The sequence below is a fragment of the Mirounga angustirostris genome, unplaced genomic scaffold (assembly GCF_029215605.1).
Source record: "Mirounga angustirostris isolate CCGP_5_RB_7025 unplaced genomic scaffold, mMirAng1.0.hap1 SCAF_5, whole genome shotgun sequence".
Classification (NCBI taxonomy): domain Eukaryota; kingdom Metazoa; phylum Chordata; class Mammalia; order Carnivora; family Phocidae; genus Mirounga; species Mirounga angustirostris.
Window position 1 is genome coordinate 69,780,403 of NW_026991713.1, and position 24,024 is coordinate 69,804,426.

Genomic DNA, 24,024 nt, shown 5'->3' on the forward strand with positions numbered 1-24,024 from the left:
CTTACCAAGGAAGAAGGTTGAAAGCTTAAAGGGCTACATAATAACAGCAGGGTAAACTGGAAATGAACTAGCCTGGCTTCATAGGACCTAAATTCTTTAAGATGACCCTAGACTGCTAATGACTCAAACCCTCTGACATACTTAGAGGTTTCCATTTTCCTGACAATTAGTTAAGATTCATTAAAATTACTTCAAATGTAAGATCTCATTTTTAACAAGAAAATCTAAGAATTTAAAGTTACAGAGGTAAAATAAATTTAAGCTAGACATTAAAATACAGTACTGTTTCCTGAAGAACTGTACAAATTAAAACAAAGCCATATATACAATTGTCATTGAATACTTAAAATGCAAAACATGAATCTCTAGGTTATCATTAGTTTACTCAAAAAAATTAAAAAGTAAAAACTGGTTGATAGAAATAACACTTTATTCATACTTTTTTTTTAAACATGTATTAGTCCTAACACTCATAATCAGCTATAAAATTCAACTGATATCAACTAGTATAATTTTCTTTGTGCAAATAATCACCTTGATTTTAAGAAAGAATTTTGGGTTTTGTTTTAACAATAGCCCTGAAGCATGCTGAATAGAGCAGGATACTGGAAACCTGGGCATATTTTTTAATGTCATTCCATACATCACAGGGTAAAAACTTTGCACTGTAAGATGAAGTTCTATTTACCATGCAAAGAAAACTTCACATCAAAAACCTTCAAAACTATATATAGGCTTTCCAGCTATGTTGAAAATGAGGATATCAATACATATAAAGGATTCAATACAATAAATTATAAGGCAAATACGAAAGAGCCTTTGAACATATATAACTAACAGTACAACTAGAATACTTACCATGAAGACAAAAAAAAAAAAAAAATCCACAAAACCCCCACATGTTTAGCTGATGTTTTTATCACCAAAAAAGTACCTACTTGATAGTTAAGATAGTGTCGGGGCGCCTGGGTGGCTCAGTCGTTAAGTGTCTGCCTTCGGCTCAGGTCAGGATAGTTAAGATAGTGTCTTCGACTATATCACAAACATTTCAGCCATAATGCTGAGCATGTATAGAAGGCAAAGTCACCAGAAGAACGGAAGATGGGAAGAACTAATGCCCTATAAAGCACTGTTTCTCAAAATGTGTTCCTGGGACCATCTACACTTAATTACCTTGAATGCTGGTTTCAAAAGTAGATATATGAAGCTCATGAGTCTCCCCTTATTAATATACATCCCTGAGGTAATTCCAGCCCCTCGCACCAGTCAAACCAGACAAGCTGTGATGGATCCCTCAGTTTCCGTGGATATAGTTACTGGTTAAGGGTAAAATTCAGTAAAGTAGGGGGGAAGAATAGCAGGGGGTGGGGGGAAAGAAGGCATTTTATTTATTAGGACCTCATTTTTCTTTCCTTCCCACATCCAACATGCACAAATATTCCACACAAAATATTAGTTACTTCATTTCTAGTCAACAGAAACTTTAAAAAGGAATTAAGATCTCAAGAATCATATTGGGGCACCTGGGTGGCCCAGTCAGTTAAGTGTCAGCCTTTGGCTCAGGTCATGATCAGTCCTGGGATTGAGCCCCGCATCAGGCTCTCTGCTCAGTGGGGAGCCGGCTTCTCCCTCTCCCTGCTGCTCCCCCTGCTTGTGCAATCGCCCACTCACTCTCTCTCTGTCAAATAAATCAAATCTTAAAAAAAAAAAAAAAGAATAATTTTGACAAAGTGGCTTGGTAACTTATAGCGCGAACTCAAAAATAAGTTAAACGCAGACCTCAAATGTCTTTTCTTAAATGTGGAAACAAAAGTACCAGGGGCACTATGATTTAAGATAAGGAATTTCCCACACTATCTTTTATTCTATACTACCCAAAAAACCAAACAATTATCTTGCAGCAAAATTGAGAAGTTTGGTGACCCAAGGCCCGAGCTCTTTCTACAAAACAACAACTTTGCATCAAAAGCATTCTAGGCACGAGATATGGACTAAGATCTCCCAGCCTGAGTATAGATCTTATCTGTGTTATCCAGTTTGATCTCTAACACCTAAAAAGGTGCCGATTCTTATTGAGGTTAAGATATGCCTAAAATGCTGTAACATAAATACCAAAAAATGTAATCTTGAGTCATTACACAAAAGAAGTTTATCTGTACAAAACAGTCGAGAGCAGGCATTCCAGGGTGAGAGATTCTGCTCCACACAATCACCCAAGAACCCACACTTGACCACTCTATTTCAACATGTGGCTTTCAAGGTCACATGTCTGCTGTCATTCCATTCCAGGGCCCATCGTGCAAGATGGCAAAAGGTAAATGTGTGTGGAAGAATACATGAAGAAGTAGAACTCCTATTCACATTACACTGGAGATAAATTAGCCATGTGGCCACAGTTAGCAGGAATGAAGACCTGGAAATGTAGTCCACCTATGTGCCTAAGATGTGTGGACAACAAGTAGAAGTGTTCTCAAAACAGATTTATTTCATTTCAGTGAAAAGTTTGGGATTCTCAAATGAAGATGTTCTAAAAGACGGTTGGATGTAGGAATGTAGCACTCAGGAAGAAGCCAAGGCTGTAGATATAGATTTATCTGTCACCAGCATCAGAGAGTATAGGGCAGTGTTTCTCAAACTTCAGTCTCCAGACCTTCTGCATCACAATCATCTGGGGGGCTTGTGAAAATAGAGATTCCAAGTCTCCACTTACTGAATCAGAATCTCTTGAGATGAAGCCTGGAAATTTTCATTTTTAATGAGCTTCTAAGTGATTCTTATAAACACAAGTTATAAAAACATAAGCAAAGGGTGCCTGGGTGGCTCAGTTGGTTAAGTGTCTGCCTTTGGCTCAGGTCATGATCCCGGGGTCCTGGGACAGAGTCCCACATTGGGCTCCCTGCTCAGTGGGGAGTCTGCCTCTCCCTCTGCACGCTCGTGCTCACTCACTCAAAAATAAAGAAAATCTTAAAAAAAACCCACCACCACCACCACACAACAAAAAAACATAAGCAAAGGAAGTAAATGCTGTCAAGGATAAAGACAAATGAAGTTACCATAAATGAGAAAAGGTGCCGAGAAGTCATTGTTAACATGAACCTATGGTTTTGTGACTGTTGTCACTCCATACTACCTATTAGACCAGTGGTTCTCAAGTCTAGCTTCACATTAGGACATCTGATGAGTTTTTGAAAAATACTGATGCCCAGGCCAAGTAAATCAAATCTCCAAATGTGAGGACCAGGGAACTTTTTTTTTTAAAAAAAGCTCTCCACCTAATTGAGAGCATAGCGAGGGTTGGAAACCACCATCTTAGACAAGCTGCTATTACATGCTCTTCATTTCAGAGTCCCAGACTGTTGCCTTACTCCAGAGATTGCAAACTCTGGTTTTATTTACTTGTAAACACTGAAAACTCAAGAAATTTAACCTTTTAAAAATCCGGATTTCTTCTTTTGAAGCAGGCCACGGTATGCTTACATTCCCAAATAGCAAACATCAGCTTTGCACCAAGTAACAGCTGCTCCAATCTGCCCCTCAGCATTGTTTACATTCCACCGAAGGGTACATGAGTTATTTCCATGAACAAAGAGGGGCATTACTACCACAGAAACATGAATATGTTAACTGCTTTCCTGTGTTACAAGTACTTTATGCTTAATAATTGTATTTGTGTATATATAAATAACAAAATACAGCAACTTGAGTTGATCTTGTAAATGGTTTTACAACCTCAGCCTCTTCATAAGCCAATCCTTCCAACTTCCTTAAGTGAAACCTGGTATTTGAACACAAATACCTCCCCTAAAACTCGTGAGTACTAAGCGCGCACTGATGACTGTCTCAAGGTCCTGAAGTATACGACACATAGGATTATGGTCTAAATCCCCCATCCTCTAAGAAAAGGGAAGAAGAGCCCAACAAACTCTTTAAGTCCATGCTATTCCACTATAAACCCACATTGCCTGTATTACCAACCTTCTGATAACTTTCCCACATTTCCTAAACCCAAGGATACAGTATGCACTGTAACACATCCTATCCACATCATGGGTAACTCAAAATTCATGTGGATCATCTGTGCAATGGTATAGCAAGTCCTCAACTACCTCCTACCTCTTCACAATACCTTAGTCACACACTTAAATCCTAAACCTTGCCACTTATTACCCAGTAGTGCTCTTCTTCAGAATCCAATACTGCATTCTTATCACAATGTCTTATCCTTCAGTTTTCTCACTCCTATAATAATCCCACCTATAGATACCTACAAGACTCCTTTATTTTCTAACAAGCCACGAACCCTGTCCCAGCCTCACTTACTGCCTTTCCAGCTTCAATTACAGTATTTGAAGCACTGTGAGTACCAGCAACTTCCCATCTTGGCAATTCTGATACATCGTCTTAGCCAACCCCAAACCTGAATTAATTCCAAAATCTTTTATTTCTTCACTGTTAGAGTTGAATGTCACAAGCCTACAGACTGAACCTACTACAGACACATGGTCTTTAATTTCCACTGCGCCTTCAATTCCACTAGTCATATTTTTACTTATCATTAGTGAACTCAATTTCCTATTCATCTCAGCAGCTATTCTAATATCCGGATAATCCTCCCAAAGTCTTCTAACCTAGCACCAAAACTTTCCTTTTCAATGAGCTACCTCATTTCCTTAAAAAATACAACAGTATTAGGGCACCTGGGTGGCTCAGTCGTTAAGCGTCTGCCTTCAGCTCAGGTCATGATCCCAGGGTCCTGGGATCGAGCCCCGCATCGGGCTCCCTGCTCAGCAGGGAGCCTGCTTCTCCCTCTCTCACTCCCCCTGCTTGTGTTCCTGCTCTTGCAATCTCTGTCAAATAAATAAATAAAAATCTTAAAAAAAAAAAAAATACAGCAGTATTCCGCCATGAACTACCTCAACCGCCAGCCCAAATCCCTTCTCCCCCAGTCGGCCTTCATCTGCCCCATCCTTCCTTTCCCAGTATGTGATTTTTCCCTGTTAAAAGGCCCTCAAATCAAAGATCTTCATCCTGTTCTTCATTTATCTTGTCTTCATCAGTATTCCCTTTTCTGCCTTGTATCCTGAACCTTTCTCTTTTCACTTCAATTATAAATATGCTCAAGTCACTGATCACCTTTAAAAAAAAAAAAAAGGTTTTAGATGATCTTCCTTTAGCCAGTGTCCTCAACCTTCATTCACCTCATGGATACTTTTAAGTCTCCTGTATTTGCAACATATAGCATTGCCTACTTTCCATCTCAGTATTTTTCAAAAACATATCCACTCATGTTGAATTTACCACCTCATATCTCATTCGTCCTGACACAGCCAAACCCAAGATATTTTAATCTTTATATTACTGGAGTACTCAGTTGCATCAGCCATTGGTGACCCCAAATATTGTTTAAAAAGTTTTATTTTCCAACACTTCCATAAAGGCCAACGGTTCTGACCTCAGTTCACTGCTCTTGTCTAACTACATCCTATCCTTGGACAATCTCACTTTTGAATGCAGCTCCTCCCTTGAAACCATTCCTCCTATATGCCAATCTCAGATAATGGTATTATTATACACATAGTAAACAAAACCAAAAATCCAGATAGTTCCCACATTTTATTCCCATATCCAACAACCATATCTTGCTGATTTTTTGCTTCCTAAGCATTTATCAAATTTAACCCTTTTTCTCCGTTCCAACCTCCCCTCTCTAATTCAGGTATTCATTTCTTCTTCTATCTCCAATGCCACCTTTAAAAAATCATCCTCTAGGGGCACCTGGGTGGGTCAGTCGTTAAGCATCTGCCTTCGGCTCAGGTCATGATCCCAGAGTCCTGGGATCGAGCCCCATATTGGAGCAGGGAGCCCCATCGAGCGGAGCAGGGAGCCTGCTTCTCCCTCTCCCACCCCCTCTGCTTGTGTTCCCTCTCTAGCTGTGTTTCTGTCAAATAAATAAATAAAACCTTTAAAGAAAATCATCCTCTAGGAGTGCCTGGGTGACTCCGTCAGCTAAGCATCTCACTCTTGATTTAGGCTCAGGTCATGATCTCAGGGTCACAAGATCAAGACCCATGTGGCATCGTGCTCCGAGCTCAGCAGGGAGTCTGCATGGGATTCTCTCTCTCCCCCTCCGTCTGCCCCTCCCCCTGCTCTCTCTCTCTAAAAATAAATGAAAAATCTTTAAAAAATCATCCTCTACATTGAAGACAAAAGAAACTACATTCCAATTGGGTTAGTCTGTCTAACAGGTGAAACTTTTTCAGGAGCTCCCCATTGCTAACATAATAAAACTATATATATGTTTTTTTTTTTTTTTAAAGATTTTATTTATTTATTTGACAGAGAGAGAGATAGCGAGAGCAGGAACACAAGCAGGGGGAATGGGAGAAGGAGAAGCAGGCTTCCTTCTGAGCAGGGAGCCCGATGTGGGGCTCGATCCCAGGACCCCGGGATCATGACCTGAGCCGAAGGCAGACACTTAACGACTGAGCCACCCAGGAGCCCAATAAAACTATATTTTTAAAACTATTTATTCAGACTTCTTTGTTATAATTTAATTCACAATTCCCTAGGTCACATATATGCATCCATTAATACCTCTATACATCATGCTTTATACAGCTTTGCTCACGTTCCTCCTTTTGCAGGAATATGTTCACTATTACCCTTCTTCTGGTCAACCCTTATTTCTCCTTCAAGTTTTGTTCATGTTATCTGCTCCTACAGGAAATCTTCAATAAACCCCCCCCAGAACAGGGTAAATGCTTCCATCTTCCTACAGCATTTTATGCAACCTCAGCATGTATCATATTAGGCTATCTTCTTGTGCATCTACTTCACTCACTAGACGCTAAGCTAGTGATATAAGCACAGTAGCCTATACAAAGTAAACACTCAATAAACATTTGTACCACTGAACTAATAAACCAAAGATGTTTTATAGTATTTTTCTCTGTCAAATAGTATATCACCTAAGAAGATAAAAAATCACTATAATAAAATTCAAAATTAAACCTTTGCTTTAGGGGCACCTGGGTGGCTCAGTCGGTTAGGCAACTGCCTTCAGCTCAGGTCATGATCCCAGGGTCCTGGGATTGAGCCCCATATCGGGGTCCCTGCTCGGCAGGGGGCCTGCTTCTCCCTCTCCCTGCCACTCTGCCTACTTGTGCTCTCTCTGTGTGTGTCAAATAAATAAATAAAATCTTCAAACAAACAAACAAACAAAAAAACCTTTGCTTTAGGGATGCCTGGGTGGCTCAGTCGGTTAAGCGGCTGCCTTCTGCTCAGGTCGTGGTCCCGGGGTCCTGGGATCAAGCCCCACGTCCGACTCCCTGTTTGGTGGGGAGTCTGCTACTCCCTCTGTCCCTTCTCCTGCTCATCCTCTCTCTAGCTCTCGCTTGTGCTCTCTCTCAAATGAATGAATAAAATCTTTAAAATAAAAAACCTTTGCATAAAAAAAATCAATAGATATAAAAATACTAAATTACTTAATCGAAACTTTCCATATGCGAATACAGAAAAAAAAACCCTCAGCATTTAAAAATAAAGTATGCTGACCATGTAGTGATACTCTTGTTCTATATTTCTAAATACTATTTAATACTCTACATCAGTTCCACCCTAAAGTTTATTCTAAGACCTCATAAGTACAGGGAAAAAATGACTGTTAAAAACCACCTCATTCAGTCTAAATTAATAACCCTTGGTAAAGTATGACATGTTCCTTGAATACAAAATGAAGTAGATCCTAATATATTCTGAATTTTATCTACAAGTGTGTTTTGAACAAAGAGATAATAAGATCACTGTATATACAGAACCAAGATGAACAGATGATGATATGCTTGAAATGTGGATAAATTATCAGGTATGTGGCTCTATTAAAGAAAAAAGTGACAACTTTCAGAGGGAGGGTGGGAGTGTGGGAGGAGACAGACAACAATACATTCGGGATGCCTCAGTGGCTCAGTCAGTTAAGCGTCTGCCTTCGGCGCAGGTCATGATCCTGGGGTCCTGGGATTGAGTCCCACATCAGGCTTCCTGCTCAGCGGAGCCTGCTTCTCCTGCTTTTCCCTCTGCCTGCCGCTTCCCCTGCTTGTGCCCTCTCTCTCTAACAAATAAATAAAACCTTAAAAAAAAAAAAAAAAGAAAACAATACATTCATTTTTCCTCTGTTAGCTGTTATTTAATCCAGTTGCTTCCAATGACTCCATACTTATTTGATATGAACCACTAATATATATATATGTTGGGTTTACAAAATACATAAGGTGCTATAGTATGAAACACATAAAACAGAAAGTGAAAAAGATTAGGTAAATTATAACCCAAAAGTTCCACAGCTAGTAACAGATCTGTGGAAGATGGTGTGAAGCAGGTAGCCCAGTAGCAGCCAGTGATGGCAATCTGCAGAAGTAAAGTGCTGGACAGAGCAAGAAGGAAGACCCAAGGGGTCAGAAGACTAACTACATAAAGAATGTGAGCAAAAATACTGAGGATACTGGTTTCAAGTCTGGGATCAGATTTTTATCCTAGTGACAAGCTAATAAGTTAGACTGTTACTGTTTCATGGATACTGGTAGAAGACACAAGACTCCTGAGACAAAGGATTTTATACAGCAAGCAACATAGCATTGGCTTGTCTGCACAAGCCTGGTTCCAAGTCCCACAGAAATGATGTGATATAGGCCAAGATCGATGCTACACACATAGTGGGTTCACAACTAAGGAAAACGTGGGGAAGCCACTATTTTTACACCAAGCAATAAGCAAGCCTGCTATTTGAAATAGAGGAAGAACTACCTTATCTTTCAAGAATGCTCACTACAAACTCCACTCTGAGAAATAACATGGATAAAAAGTGGTCAGGGCCTTGCATTCTTAGCATATCTTGGCAAGATGTGTAGGAGTGCCAGAGACCCATGGAGGACTGTCTCTTCCAACAACTGGGAGCCAGGTTTTTTGCTGACAAAAGAGGGGGTAAAATATGGTATGAAAAAGAGGAAAGGATACTGCCACAAACTCATGGTCTTCAATATATGTAAATAATGTGTAAAAATAAACACAGATGTAAAAGAGAGAGAGTGTGTGTGTGTGTACACCAGTGTCCAGATCTTGGACTTTCCACTAATAAAGAATCTGTGCTCCTTGGAGAAATAGCTTAGACTTTAGGCCGGAGGCAGGAAAAAACATAAGAATAACCTGGGAAATCCTGCATCCGAAGGTAAGAAAGTGATCAAAGAATGATGTGGACAAGTTATAACAAAACAACACTGATTTAGCAATGGATTCTTAGATATGACACCAAAAACATTAGCAACAGAAGAAAAAAATAGAGAAACTGGACTTTATTAAAATTAAAATGTTGAACACTGAAGAACATTATCGAAAGAACAGAATATGTGCAAGCCATATATCTGATAAGGATTTAATATCCAGAATATATAAAGAACTCCTAAAACTCAACAAAAAGACAACCTCATTTTAAGATGGACCAAAAAAAATGAACAGATAATTCTTCAAAGAAGATATACAAATGACCAATAAGCACATGAAATGTTGCTCATCACTAACCGTTAGGGAAATGTAAATCAAAACCATAATGAGATACCACTTCACACTTACCAAGATGACAATAATAACAACAGAAAGGATAAGAATAAAATTAAGGTCATATGTCAATTATACCTCAAAAAAAAAAAAAATCCACATAAAGCCTCTGGAAACAACAAAAACAATAAAAAGGGTAAGGACAACAAGTTGATTATACCTCAAAAAAATTCACACAAAGCCTCCAGAAAAGCCTCTAACATTATAAAACATACCCATATTAATACGAGTTATCAGAGTACAGTAAATGAATTGCCACAAATGAACAACCTCTCCAGAGTCAAGTAGATGGCACAAGGTGATTTACACCTATCACATGAGATAAATAAATGATGGAAAAGATCACAGGAAACGCTGGAACTGTTAATATGTACAGGGCTCCACTGAAAATCTTCATAAAACCATTTAAAAGAAAATACAGGGAGTATTTAAATGAAAAGAGTTACTGCATGCACTGAATTTCCAAAGTAGCATTCATTTTCATACACACATAATAGATTTAGCTAAAATTAGCTCACATTCCTATTTTTTTTAAAAGGTCTTAAAGGAATATAAGTTTCAACAAGATTTCCTTGAGCTGCAGTTTAGCACTGAGTTTCCAAGATGCCTGAGTTTCTAGGGAAGACCCTTCCCCTCCATTATTCACCCAAGCATCATCTCAAATTCTCCACCTGCCCTCCCTTCACCTCAGGTCTTAAAGAGGAAACATATAAGAGCTGTGCCACACTAGCCCTCTAGCTGCTGTCTGCTGCCTCTTACTTTGCTCTACATATTCTATGCAAGCTGATGTCATTCCTAAAGTAAGAGTCATCCCCTCCTGCCTGTAAAGCACCCAAAGCCCAATTCAAAGATCACTTTTATACAAATCATTCCTCCAAATTCATCTCCAGGCCTGACTTCTATGCAATTTTATTCCCTCTCTCTGTCTGCCAGACTCCAGCAACTCAGATGTCCACTAGCACCTGTGCTTCGGCCAAAATGGCCTCATCATGCACATACCATGTACTTGCTTGCTATGTCCCAGCCACTTAAGTAGTCTTCCTCTAGCTCTATCCATCTCTTCTGACAGAAATGCTAACTAGCCTTCAGAGTTCAACTCGAATGATCCCTCCCCCTCAGTCTTTCCTCATCATCTTACCATCATTCTTCTGAATTCCTTCCGTGTCAGAACTTACCCCAGTAAGTACAACCCAGCCCATTCTGCTTTGTCTGACAACAAAGAACATAACCTCCTTCTGGTAGCTCTTATTCACTTTCATTCTCACAACACCACGTAGTAGTTTAAAAAATACACAATGAGTAAATGAATCAATCATTTCATTACACAGATAGTGCCTGTGAACATTTTAGGCCATAACTTGCTATATTATATTTACAAAATAACTAGAACCTGAAATGACTGTAATCTAGGTTTTAATTTTTAAAAGCACTTAACAGAACACCCCCACATACACATACGCACACAATAATAAAAGGAATATAACAAGTGGTGGTAAGTATGTGAAGACACTGGGAATCTTGTACACTGGTGAGAATGCAAAATGGTACAGCCGCTACAGAAAACAGTTTGGCGGTTCCTCAAAAAGCTAAACATAGAATTACCATATGACCCAGCAATTCTACTCCTAGGTACGCACCCAAAAGAACTGAGAACAGGGACTCAAAACAGATACTTATTTGTCAGTGTTCACTGCAGCATTCTTCATGATAGCCAAAAAGTAGAAACAACCCAAATATCCAAGAGAAGATAAATGGATAAATAAAATGTGGTAAATATATAAAATGGAATATTATACACCATTAAAAGGAATGACATTCTGTTACCCCATGATGTTGAAAACATCATGCTAAGTCAAAGAAGCCAAACATAAAAGGACAGTATTGTATGATTCCACTTATATGAATACCAAGAACAGGCAAATTCTTAAAGACAAAAAGTAAAATGGTGGTGGGAGTAAGGAGGCATGAGGAATTATTGCTTAACAGGTATAGTTTTTGTTTGGGATGATGAAAAAAAGTTTTGAAAATCGTGTTTATTAGTGTAACCATCTTACCCGACACTGTGAACGTAATTAATGCTAGTGAATTGTGCACTTAAAAATGATTAAAATGGCATATTTTATGTTATACATATGCCTCTACAACAAAGTATTTTTGAAAAAACACAGAAGCTAACTTGTAGGGATTCTCACTGACCAAATTTCAGCATCCTAATAATGATAGCAACAGATTATAACACATTGGAAATAGGAATCCACGAGTCCATACTGATATAAACAAAGTTTTGTTTTTTTTTTCTTAAAGGGGATGGTGGAGAGAAGAGAAAGCTCTTTCTCACAACGGGAAACAGGTAACACTATGCATAATGAATACAGAAAGAACAGTCTAATTACAAAATCACCATTACAAACAATTATATTGATAATTCAGGCAAGAAACACCAATGAATACTAGAACTAGTGGATGAAAATGGGATGAAGAATGGCATACTTGCACAGTTTCAAAGTATCTCCCCAACAAAACACCAATGTCAGGCAAAGGAAGAGGCCAACTTCACAGAGAAGAAATTTTGCAGACCCCATCTTAGTCAAGCGATAAAAGTCAACACCACCAATAAGGGAACAAATCAACAATATGTGCAACCTAATAGGATGCAATAAAAAGAATACGGCATCACTTCAGGGATTGTACTGGCACAAATGCATAACTGAAATCGGATCATGAACATCAGACAAACCTAAATTGAGAAAGTCTACAAAATGTTTGCCCTGTGTTCATCTTGCCTAAAACAGTGAGCCACAAAAATCAAGGAATGGACTGAAGAACTGTTCCAGATTAAGGACGTCTACAAAAATATGATCTACGAATTCAGAGTAGATCTTTTTGCCATAAAACACATTATCAGGGCATTGTGGGAGACATTACTGGGGTCTCTAGTTTTTTAAATTATTCTCGCAACTTTTCTATAAATTTAAAAACTGTATCAAATAAAATGTTTTAAATAGTCTATTTTCTTTCCACAATATAAAGAATTATCATGTATACCCCAATAAAAACAAAAACACTAGTTGGCATGGTTTTCCTAAATACTCAGAACCTTATTCGCTTACCAATATATACAAGTATTCTCTGCATGGGTTACAATGCAATGATTTTTTCCCTCTAAAACAAAGTTATTTTCTATTCACAAAGTCTTCAGTGAGATCATATAACAGGGAACAAACTACAGCCAGAAAGATGCTAGCCTGGAAAAGCATTAGCTTCTGTGATAACCTAATACCTGAAATGTCACTGAGGACACCCAGACATCAAGTGTAGGTACAGAAGATGTGGAAGAAGCCCCTTCTATACCACTACCATTTCATTTTTCTTCATAAAAAATGTTTTGTTTTTTATCTGTTTATGATCCACAATTCATACTAAAATGTAGGCTAATGAGAGCAGAACCTTTTTATCCCCAGATGCTAGAATACCGGACATGTACCAGTCACCCAATAAATATTTATCAAATGAATCAATATACCATATAGAATGAACACTATACCAAAAAATATCAAACAGAGTATGAGTACAGACAATACTCTCTGATCACAGAATAACTAAAATATACTATGTTGGAATCAGTATAAAATTGCTATCTATCAGGGGCGCCTGGGTGGCTCAGCCAGTTGAATGTCTGACTCTTGACCTCAGGGTCATGAGTTCGAGCCCCACGGTGGGCTCCACACTGGGTATGGAGCCTACTTAAAAAATAAAAAGTTGCTATCTCTAAGAATCTATGGGATACAGTTATAGCAATTCTTAAAAGAAATTTCAAAACTCTACTTATATTCATAAATAAGATGGAAAGAAATATAAATATCCAAATTAAAATGTTAGATTTTTTTCAAAAATGGAAACATAAGTGTTACAAGCCTTTTAGAAGACAAACTGAAAACATCTATTAAACTGTAAGATATGTATGTCCTGTGACCCAGAAATTCCACTTTTGGCAATCTATCTCATAGAAACTAAAGTACTGTTTCATAATGACATCATATACTCAGACTTATTACACCGTTTTGTACTAGAAACAGAGTGAATATTCATCAATAGGTGAACAGCTAAATTATTTGGTATATCCACATGATGGAATGTAACTTAGCCATAAAAAGATTCAAGTAAAAGTTAAACCAAGTAACCTGGAGGGATTTCCACAAGCCACTGAATGAGAAAAGCAACTTACAGTATAATATCTCATTAACAACAAATACCCCAAATGTTTATGAATATAGAGAAAAATATAGTAGAACGTACACCCAGCTGTTAACATGAATGTGGGAAACAGGGAGTCCCATATGATTTTATTCCATTTATGTAAAATTATATACACACACAGGAAAATAATAAAGTGCTAAAAAAAGATAGGGAGAATAAAGATAGAAACAAACTATTATTTTAAAAATTGAAATAAATTAAAATCAATCTGAGAACTAACTGTTCCTTTGGAGTGAATATAAACCACTGGCTAATCTAATCAAGAGTTTTCTTACACTTTTGCATTTCATATTTAGGTCTTTATTATACCAAATATTTTGATACACCAGGTCACTTTTTTTTCCTCAAATGGATAGCCATTTATTCCAGCACTATTTACTGAGAAGTTCATTCTTTCCCCCATTTGATTTGTAGTGCCACTGTTGCTATATCCCAAACTCCTGGGTATATCTAGGTTTGTTTCTAGACTCCCTCTTTCACTGTTTACATTACTATAGCTTGATAAGTTTTGATAGACAGTATACTGAGTCACTCATTCACATCTTTTTCAAGGCTACTTTTGCCATTTGGCCCTTTACTCCTTCATCGTAATTTTAGAAACAGCTTGCCAACTTCCATAGAGAAAAATCCTAGAATTTAGACTGGAACCAAACTGAATGAACATCTGAATTTGAGAATTGATATCTTCATGATACTGTCTCTTCCCAGCCAAGGATGTCATATATATGTTGCTCTTCTACTCAGGTCTTTTTAAATGTCCCTTAGAAATGACTTGCAATTTCATCTACGTAACTCTCACACACTTTAGATTTCTTCCCATTACTCCTTATAGTTTTTATGCTATAGAAAATATTTTTAAATTACATTTTCTAACTTATGCTAACAGCTAATTTCATTATACTAAACTTTTATTTTTTTTTATTAAAAACTTTTTATTTTTATTAGAACTAAACAGTTCTAATAAGTCTACAGACTCTCTTGGATTTTCTACATAATTTATCATCTGTAAATAGCTTTCTTTCATTCTATCCCTTACTACTTTATTTTTCTTGTCTTACTGTGGAGGCTGAGACCTCCATTACCAGGATGAATAGAAGCAGTGATAACAGGCATCTTTGCTTTGTTCTGATTTTAAAGCAAATGCTTCTAACTCTACCATTCAGTATAGCAAATACCCATTTATCAGATAAAGGAAATTCTCTTCTATTCCTAGCTGTCTAAAACTTACTGTGTTATGTTTAACACAGTAATTATATTTTATTAAAGTATTTTTCAGCATCTCTTTTCTCTATTACTTCTTTTGGGAAGGCAGTCCTCCATGAGTGCATCCCTGCACATCCCTGCTGTGTACTCCAAACTGTAAGACCTTGCCAACCACTGACGTTGAACAGTTTCTGTAGCTGGTCATAGAGACAATTAAATAGGTCAAGGTGACCACAGCATAACTACTGTGTGACTGCTCACTCTTAATGAAAGAAGGACTGGCCTGCTTGCTTCCTGCTTACTACAAAAAAGTAGCAAGCTCTTGACCCTGTGTTCTTGAGCTGCAGTGCATCCTACTGTATGCCCAGCCACCATCTCTGCCCACCACATCACCCTATGGGACTTGAGGGCAGGGAACGGGCACTACCATGCTGATGTCCCTGATGACTGAGGTGCTGTGAGTAATCAGCTGCCTTGCTCTGATTCACTGAATCCTACTGTCTACTTCTGGCACCTAGAGAGTTGTAGCAGTTGACTACTTTCCCTTGTATATAGGTTATTCTCTGAGAGTTGTAAGAAATCTTTTCTTTAGAGGGGGAGGGCAGTGGTAGAGGGAGAGGGAAAAAGAAAGAATCCCAAGCAGACTCCCCACTGAGCACAGAGCCTGATTTTCCATGAGGCTCAATATCACAACCCTGAGATCATGACCCTGAGATCATGACCTGAGCCAAAATCAAGAGTCAGATGCTTAACCGACTGAGCCACCACCTAGGCGCCCCCATAGGAAATCTTTAGAAAGCTCCTTTATAACTTCTACTACTTCCTTTGTAAAGTCATTAAACAAACAAACAAACAAACAAACAAACTTGAGGGGTGCCTGGATGGTTCAGATCATGATCCCAAGGTTCTGGGATCAAGCCCTGCATCGGGCTCCCTGCTCAGCGGGGAGTCTGCTTCTCTCTCTCCCTCTGCCCCTCAAACCATCCCCTGCGCTTGTTCGCTCTATTAAATAACCTAAAAAATAAAAATAAAACAAACTTGATTAAATCTGTCCATCTTTTTTTTTCCCCCTAACTATTCTATCAGATGTCTCTACAAGTAACCAAGGCTAACAACGACTGAAGTTCTTCCAAAATATGTTAATTAAGAGACACTCTGTGGGGCACCTGGGTGGCTCAGTTGGTTAAGCGACTGCCTTCGGCTCAGGTCATGATCCTGGAGTCCCGGGATCGAGTCCCGCATCAGGCTCCCTGCTCGGCGAAGAGCCTGCTTCTCCCTCTAACCCTCCCCCCTCTCATATAAATAAATCTTTAAAAAAAAAAAAAAGAGAGACACTCTGTAATGACTCAAATATTCTGAAGGGGGAAAAAAGCCTTAACCTAATTAAGCAGATACCTTATAATCCACATTACACATTAGGAATAATTTAATAATTAATTTGATGAGAATATACCAAACATTATTTTTTTATTATCAGTTTTCAAAATGCCAATAGATACAGAATGCTATTAGTGCTGTTATATTACGGTCATAAAAATGTTTGTTGCTCTCAAAATTATAAATCCTAATAAATATTTCATCTATGAGCCTTGAGATTAGATTTCAACAGCAGACATCTCAGTGAATCAAGTATCAAAGTAGTTATGGTACTATGTTTATCATTTTACCTGTACTCAGGCTGTCGACTGGCAGAATGATCATCTCTTGTCCACCTATAGCCAGATTCATCCTGTAAAATAAAAAAGTTCTTTAGATATTTGTTTACATTATTTTGGTCAAGTAGGATATATCAGTACTACTGGAAACATCTCTAAGACCAAAATAATATGAGGACAAAAACACCTTTCTAAATTTCTCTGAGCTTCAAAGGCATAAAAAAGGGGGAAAAAAGATATAGCAAATCATCCATTTCAACAAGTAATTTAGTAGACCGAGAACGTGTGGTACGATTTAGCTCTATGAAAATGCTTAAGGTATTTCTTTGGTAGGTCCTAACAGCCTTATTGCCAAAAACATGCCAACATCACAACAGCTAAGGACCATTACAAGAACAAAGGCCCAATTTAAATTTAATCAAGCATACATTTCTCGACCTTTCATTTTATTTTCCTTCTGTCAAGTTCTAGCACCAGTTTTCAAATTCAAGCCCAATGAAGAATTTACTTTCCCTGGGGTGCCTGGTTGGCTCAGTCGTTAAGCATTTGCCTTCAGCTCAGGTCATGATCCCAGGGTCCTGGGATCAAGCCCCGCATCGGGCTCCCTGCTCTGAGGGAAGCCTGCTTCTCCCTCTCCCACTCCCCCTGCTTGTATTCCCTCTCTTGCTGTGTCTCTCCCCGTCAAATAAATAAATAAAATCTTAAAAAAAAAAAATTTACTTTCCCACTTTTTTTGTTCAAGTTTTCTTTTCTCATCTTGATTCTCATTAAAATCTATAATTGGAAACAATATAATAAGAAGCTATCACCTGGGCGCCTGGGTGGCTCAGTTGGTTGAGCGACTGCCTTCGGCTCAGGTCATGATCCTGGAGTCCCGGGATCGAGTCCCGCATCGGGCTCCCTGCTCGGCAGGGAGTCTGCTTCTCCCTCCGACCCTCCCCCCTCTCATGTGCTCTCTCTCTCTCAGTCTCTCTCTCTCAAATAAATAAATAAATCTTAAAAAAAAAAAAAAAAAAAAGAAGCTATCACCTCCCGAAAAGCTATATTAGAGCAAGATGTGACACTAAGTTTAAAATTAATGGAAAAAAAGCATATTTTGTCCTCTAAAACAGATACATTTGCAAAGGTACATAAAAAAAACCACAGTAACTCATGCCCAATTGTTTTAAAATTATATATAGAATATAGAACAAGAATTAACAATACAATGTTAATTATTCACAATCAGAAATACTAAATCAGGTAAAATAAATACTACCTTCATTTTCCTCTTTAGCATCATATACTCTAACATAAGAGTAATGTATTCATCACTTTCCTCCCCAACAGTAAATATAAACAAACAAAAGAAAAAACTCAACAGCTATAAGATATTACATCAAATAAGTAGTTTTCTTTATATAACTGAACTCAAGATAAATTAGTGTCACAGGAGTCCTAAGGATATCAAATGGACTTACTTTGTTTGAAGTGAATATAAAGAGAAAATGTTGTATAAAGTAAGAATAAACACAACTTGTAACAAAAAACTAATGCTGATGCTACAAGGTTTTAGGGAAGAAATCATATTCATGAGGATTCAAATACAAATTGATCCAATGAATCCAAAATTCCCTATCCACATTAAATGGCCACCTTTGGTTTTCCTAAGAGGGATAACAACTTTATGTAAAGGCCAATATTTTTGTTCCTCAGACTACCTGGAATAATAGCTCCGAAGGCAAAATCCAGTATTTCTACAATAGTGATAATGTACAATGTTTACTTGTCAACACCAAATTCCTCTCCCTAAAGGAACAGCAAGATATTTAAAAATTGAACAAAACAAAAATCCATTCTAAGAGAAGGAAGCTATGCACCCCAAACTTTAAAATGACAAGAAAACACTGAATAGTCTCATTACTACTTTAGAATTGTCAAGGATCACCATGATGCAGTAGTAAGAGAACTGGACTTCTACACATCCCCAACCCTGGGTAAATCACCTTACCTCCATTTCTTTGAGGGCAAAGTATGGAAAGTAATTCCAACAGCCAATGTGAGGTCAAATTTTAATATAAACAGTGTTTGAATATGTACTGTTAATTGCAATATTATATAGTAGGGAAGGGGAAGAGAAAATATAAGTAAACAGTCTAGCAGAGGAGTGATGTAAACACACAAGCTAAGTCAAAGGAACTGCATCAAGGAATAGTTGTAATTAAGTTCAATGACAGATTATTGCAACATTAAATACATACTTCTAGATTATTAAAGATGATCAAGAAAAAAATACAATAGCAACAATAATGGTAATAATAGAAGCTAACATTTAAAAAGTGTTTATTTTATATAGGACAGGCAGTGTTTTGAGAGCTTTCTACTTTGAGTTACTAAGTAAACTTTAGTAAGTATAACAAAAATGACACTGAAGCTCAAGTGTAACCCAACCTCACCCACAGCATCTCATCATGATGAAAATAATCAAAGAAATTATAAGTGGATACATCCAGTAAGAGACGGTAACCACCTGCTGCTCATCACTTACTGAGTACCAAGGCAATGTAGATTATCTTTATCTGCTTTGCAAATTCTTGCCAATTTCGGGGATAAAAACACAGGCTAGTTGGAATTAATGTCACTTAGATAGAGCTACCCAGAGTGGCTTACCCACTTTGTCCCAAGATTCTCCATTACCAGTTCCCATTTGACAGCTCTAGCAGGCAACTCAATAGAGCATCAAGCAGGAAGTGTTTATTCAACTGCCTTCATGGCCAGTCACATAAATTTCAAAAATTACATGATTTTTAAACTTATAAAAAATAACAATTAGTACACGGGGGAAATTTACATACTCCTCTGTGAGGTGGACCACTTCTTCGATCATGAGAAAAACTGCGGCCCTCGTCATATTCTTGGTAATCAACATGACTGTAATATCTACTGTAGCTTCCTTCACCAGGTCTGTCTAGCAGTGATGGTTTCTTTGGCACAATATTAACTACTCTATGGTAGCCATCCTAAAACAGACAAAAAGAAATATATAAAAATCACTAATTTCTCTATTTGGTTTTGGAAAGGTTTTTAAAAAGTACAGGAGTTCTTATCCTTAATCAAATAGAGTAAATGTATAAACAAACAAAAATGCATTAATGAAATAACATGAATATAACTAATAGCAAGGTTTTCACATGGATTAAAGGAAATAAAACTGTCAATGAAGAAAGCCAGGTGTTTAAAATAACAAGCAGCAATGCTAAAAACCAATCATAAATAAAAGAAAAAATAGAATGTTATTGTTTTAATAAAAAATAAACTACAGAATGTTACAGTAGCTCTAATCCTAATTGCCTAAGAATTTTAGAAACAAAACCATTTAAGATAGCACACATCTTTAGTCTACTGTGTTTGAACTATACTGTTTTGAAGAAATACAAAATCTTCACACATAAGGAACAGCAAATAGGGAGGTAATACTAAGCTAGGCCATCAAGAGGAAACATTCTGCTATTTCTCCAGAAGCACTGGAGAGAAGAGAGCCTTTGATTTCACAGGTCTGGAAGCAAAATAAAACCTGATATAAAATTTGAACTGATTTTCCAACTAATATGTGGTTAATATTTTAAAGTTTTAGCAACTAAATGGATTTTTTTGTGGGGTTGGGAAATTGGACAGAGGGAGAAGAATACCTCTCTTGGGTTAGTAGCTGCTGTGAAATAACTGAACAAAAAGATGATTATCAACAGTAAGAACTAGAGAGCTACAGAACATGTATTTGTAAATAATCTGGGCTTGAGCATATGTCTTTCTACCAATATCAGATGAAATATATGTGAAAGAAATTAGAATGCTATCAAAGTATAAGACATGATCAATTTAAGTTAACTGATTTGACAAAATAAAAAAATAAAGCCCAACATTCAGGGCATTACTATTCCATCTTTATGTCTCAGTTTCATTATCTGTACAACAGATTAATACTAATACCTACCTCAAGGAGTTGCTGTGAACTAAATGAAAAACAGATTGTAAAGCATTTAGTACAATGTGCAGGACACATTAAGTGCTCAAAAATGTTTGCTGTTTGGATTACCTTTTTCAAGTCTAGGTGAAACACAATTCCTCAAAGTATCTATTTCCTTAAATTACTTCTTAGCGTTAATAACTACAACTATTCAATTATTAAATTACTGTGTCCTATTCAAATTTCCCAATGGGTAGCAAATTTATTAATGTGCTGAGAAAAAAATAAAATCAATAGTTACAACTATTTGAGAGCTAAAAGGATCTACCTAATTTTTTCCTATAAGGTGGTTTCTTTCTTCAGTATGTGAGATATTACATTGTAACACATATTTTGTATGTTGACATAAAACATAATAGACAAATGAACCCATTGACTCTGTCTTGTAAAAACTGTCTTTCAGTTGAGATTTCAATTAAATCTAAGCAACCATTGAGCCTCTAAAAAAATTCAACATTAAACCAAAATTGGCAACTTTATAATTTATATCATTTTCTAAATCAAAATTTGTTATTCATAAAATTAGAATCACTTATTTCTCCAATTCCAAGAACCATAAAATTCCATCCTACAATATCCTTGTTTATTTGTATATATTTATTTGGAGGGATAGTGGGGTAAGCATGCATGTCTAAACATTTTTATGAATAGAGAGATTATTTTACAAAGCAACCTTTTCCTTTGTTCAAAGTGATTTTAAGATTGTAAAATGCATATGGTGAAACTTTCAAAGAAGAAAACTCACATCACATTTAGTCATAGATTTAACAAATTGTTTTTTCCAAATAATAAATGAAAACAATCATTCTGTTGTTAATCAGCAACAGAAAGAAACTCCTAATGACAGTTCTGTATCTAGCAATGAAGATCAAACACATTTCCTTTGTTTTGAAAATATTCAAATATAAGTACCTTATACCATCTCACCTCTATAGGCATCTATTCTTTTTTTTTTTTTTAAGAATTTTTTTTATTTATTTGCCAGAGAGAGAGAGGGGGGGAGAGTACAAGCAGGGGGTAGTGGCAGGCAGAGGGAGAAGCAGGCTCCTTGCTGAGCAAGGAGCCCGACATGGGACTAGATCCCAGGACCCTGAGATCATGACCTGAGCCGAAGGCAGACACTTAACCATCTGAGCCACCCAGGCGCCCCTTTAGGCATATATTCTCAAAGAAAACTCCCTAGTTATATGAAAAGATTTAAGGAAATGAGGATGACTATAGGAGTCTGTGATAAAGCAAGACTATATTATCAGAAAGTTCCTATCTTATCCAGGTATACCATTCAAGGATTTTTCTTTCCAATTAAATCCATGATGGGAGGGAAAGATTTCAGAATATTTTTCAAAAGCTTTGTTTATAAAAAGTTCAAACAGTACTTTATATTACCTGCAATGCCAGACCTGATTGGAAACACGTGAATTCTCATACAAATTTACATTGAGCTATAAACATGTAATTTTCCTTTCTAAATGCTAACAGAAGGACACAAGGCTTCAGGTACTTATATGGTCGGAGCCTCCATTTTAGAAATACCTTGGAAAACAATAGCACCATTATATACAAACCAGAAATAAAAATTATGACTTCTAAAGAATATCTTAAAAGATTTTTAAAGATAACAGGATCATTTTTAATTAACTTAAAAATGAACTCAATAGAATCAAAACATTTCTCTTATTTAAAATGCAGATATTTCTCGGCGCCTGGGTGGCTCAGTTGGTTAAGCGACTGCCTTCGGCTCAGGTCATGAACCCAGGGTCCTGGGATCGAGTCCCACACTGGGCTCCTGGCTCAGCAGGGAGCCTGCTTCTCCCTCTGACCCTCTCCTCTCTCATGCTGTTTTCTCTCTCGCTCGCTCTCTAATAAATAAATAAAATCTTTAAAAATAAATAAATAAAATGCAGATATTTCAAATCTTGAGTTTGGACATAAAATTTGAATTCACCTCAGTGAAATCAATTTTCATTGCTTCTGTTTATTATGAAAAATATGTACAGTATACCATTAAGATCAGACTATTATCAACTTAATACAACTATTACATATTTATACTATGTATCAATTTTTCATGGCTGTTACTAGAATTTCCAAAAATATGCATAAAATCTATCAGATCTGCTCCTCCAAAATTAGTATTAATGTTTTATGATCAGTCAGACCAAAATAAAAAAGTACATGTAACTCATTTAAAAAAAATTTTTAAGCCCATTTTACTTAATCATTGATCTGTTCTGGAAGAATATAGAAAGCAACAACTTGCATATAAATTTAAATACTTTTTTGAGAAGTTATAGGTCAATGAAATTTACACTTTCTCATAAGTCACTATCTCAGGGGTGAAACAATTCCTACCATTAGGCCCACTGAGTTTCTGAAATAAGGACTGTTCAGTTTGCTTGTGCTAATGAAAATCTCATCAGGTTAAGATACATATCAAATTAGTTTTGCAATTTTTAAATCTGAAATGGTGATCATGTTTTGTTACAAAATAAGCAATTATTTCTTAATTTGCTATAAATTCCAATTTAGTAGAACTACCTCTTATGAGAAATACTTTCATTTCAGTAAGTAAAAGCACCGTTTTGTTTCATTCAATATTTAAAAGTCAAATTTTCCACACTAATGTTTAGTCTCACTCCTAACTGGGGGCAAATTACGAGGATTAGCGCACTTCTTTAAAAACATTTCTTTCCCAATGTCATTAAAATATACTTGGCACAAATTCTAACAGAAAAACATTTTATTTAAAGGAAAAATTTTAACATATAAGCTCCTCCTGTTAAGCATCCTTATCATTTAGAGACATATACTAAAATACTTATTGGCACTTGAAATAGGGTATCTTGGGGGCGCCTGAGTGGCTCAGTCAGTTAAGCGTCTGCCTTCGGCTCAGGTCATGATCCTGGGGTCCTGGGATCGAGCCCAGGGTCCTAGGATCGAGCCCGGCATTGGGATCCCTGCTCAGCGGAAAGCCTGCTTCTCCCTCTCCCTCTGCCTGCCACTCTGCCTATCTGTGCTATCTCTCTGTCAAATAAATAAAATCTTTAAAAAAAAAAAGAAAGAAAGAAAGAAGTAGGGTATCTTGGATTTACTTCAAAATAATCTGGGAGAAAAGAAACTGGGGGAGGCACAGACAAAACAAGATGGACCATGAGTTGATAATTGCCACTTGGATGATTCATCCATGGGGAGTTTATTTTGTTATTTTGTCTACTTTTAGATCTTTAATTTTTGTTATTATAATAAATGAAAAACTATTAAAACTCACTAACCTACCAGCAAAGTAACTAAGTATGATAG

General features: G+C 36.9%; 1 protein-coding gene across 15 annotated transcripts in view; it reads right to left on the reverse strand.

The window, feature by feature from the left end:
* Positions 1-24,024, reverse strand: part of PPHLN1 (periphilin 1) — a 163,813-nt gene that overhangs the window by 122,635 nt on the left and 17,154 nt on the right. For 11 of the 15 annotated variants that reach the window (XR_010411551.1, XR_010411552.1, XR_010411553.1 and 8 more), the window contains 2 exons: positions 19,556-19,720; positions 16,734-16,795 (listed from right to left, as the gene is read on the reverse strand). Coding sequence is in view for 12 of the 15 variants with exons in the window: in XM_045873608.3 (XP_045729564.1) it covers positions 16,734-16,795; positions 19,556-19,720 (227 nt within the window). In the remaining 3 variants the exon portion in view is untranslated. The remainder of the gene's footprint in view (positions 1-16,733; positions 16,796-19,555; positions 19,721-24,024) is intronic. The other 4 variants (XM_054507098.2, XM_064591381.1, XM_064591382.1 and 1 more) reach the window with 1 other exon arrangement.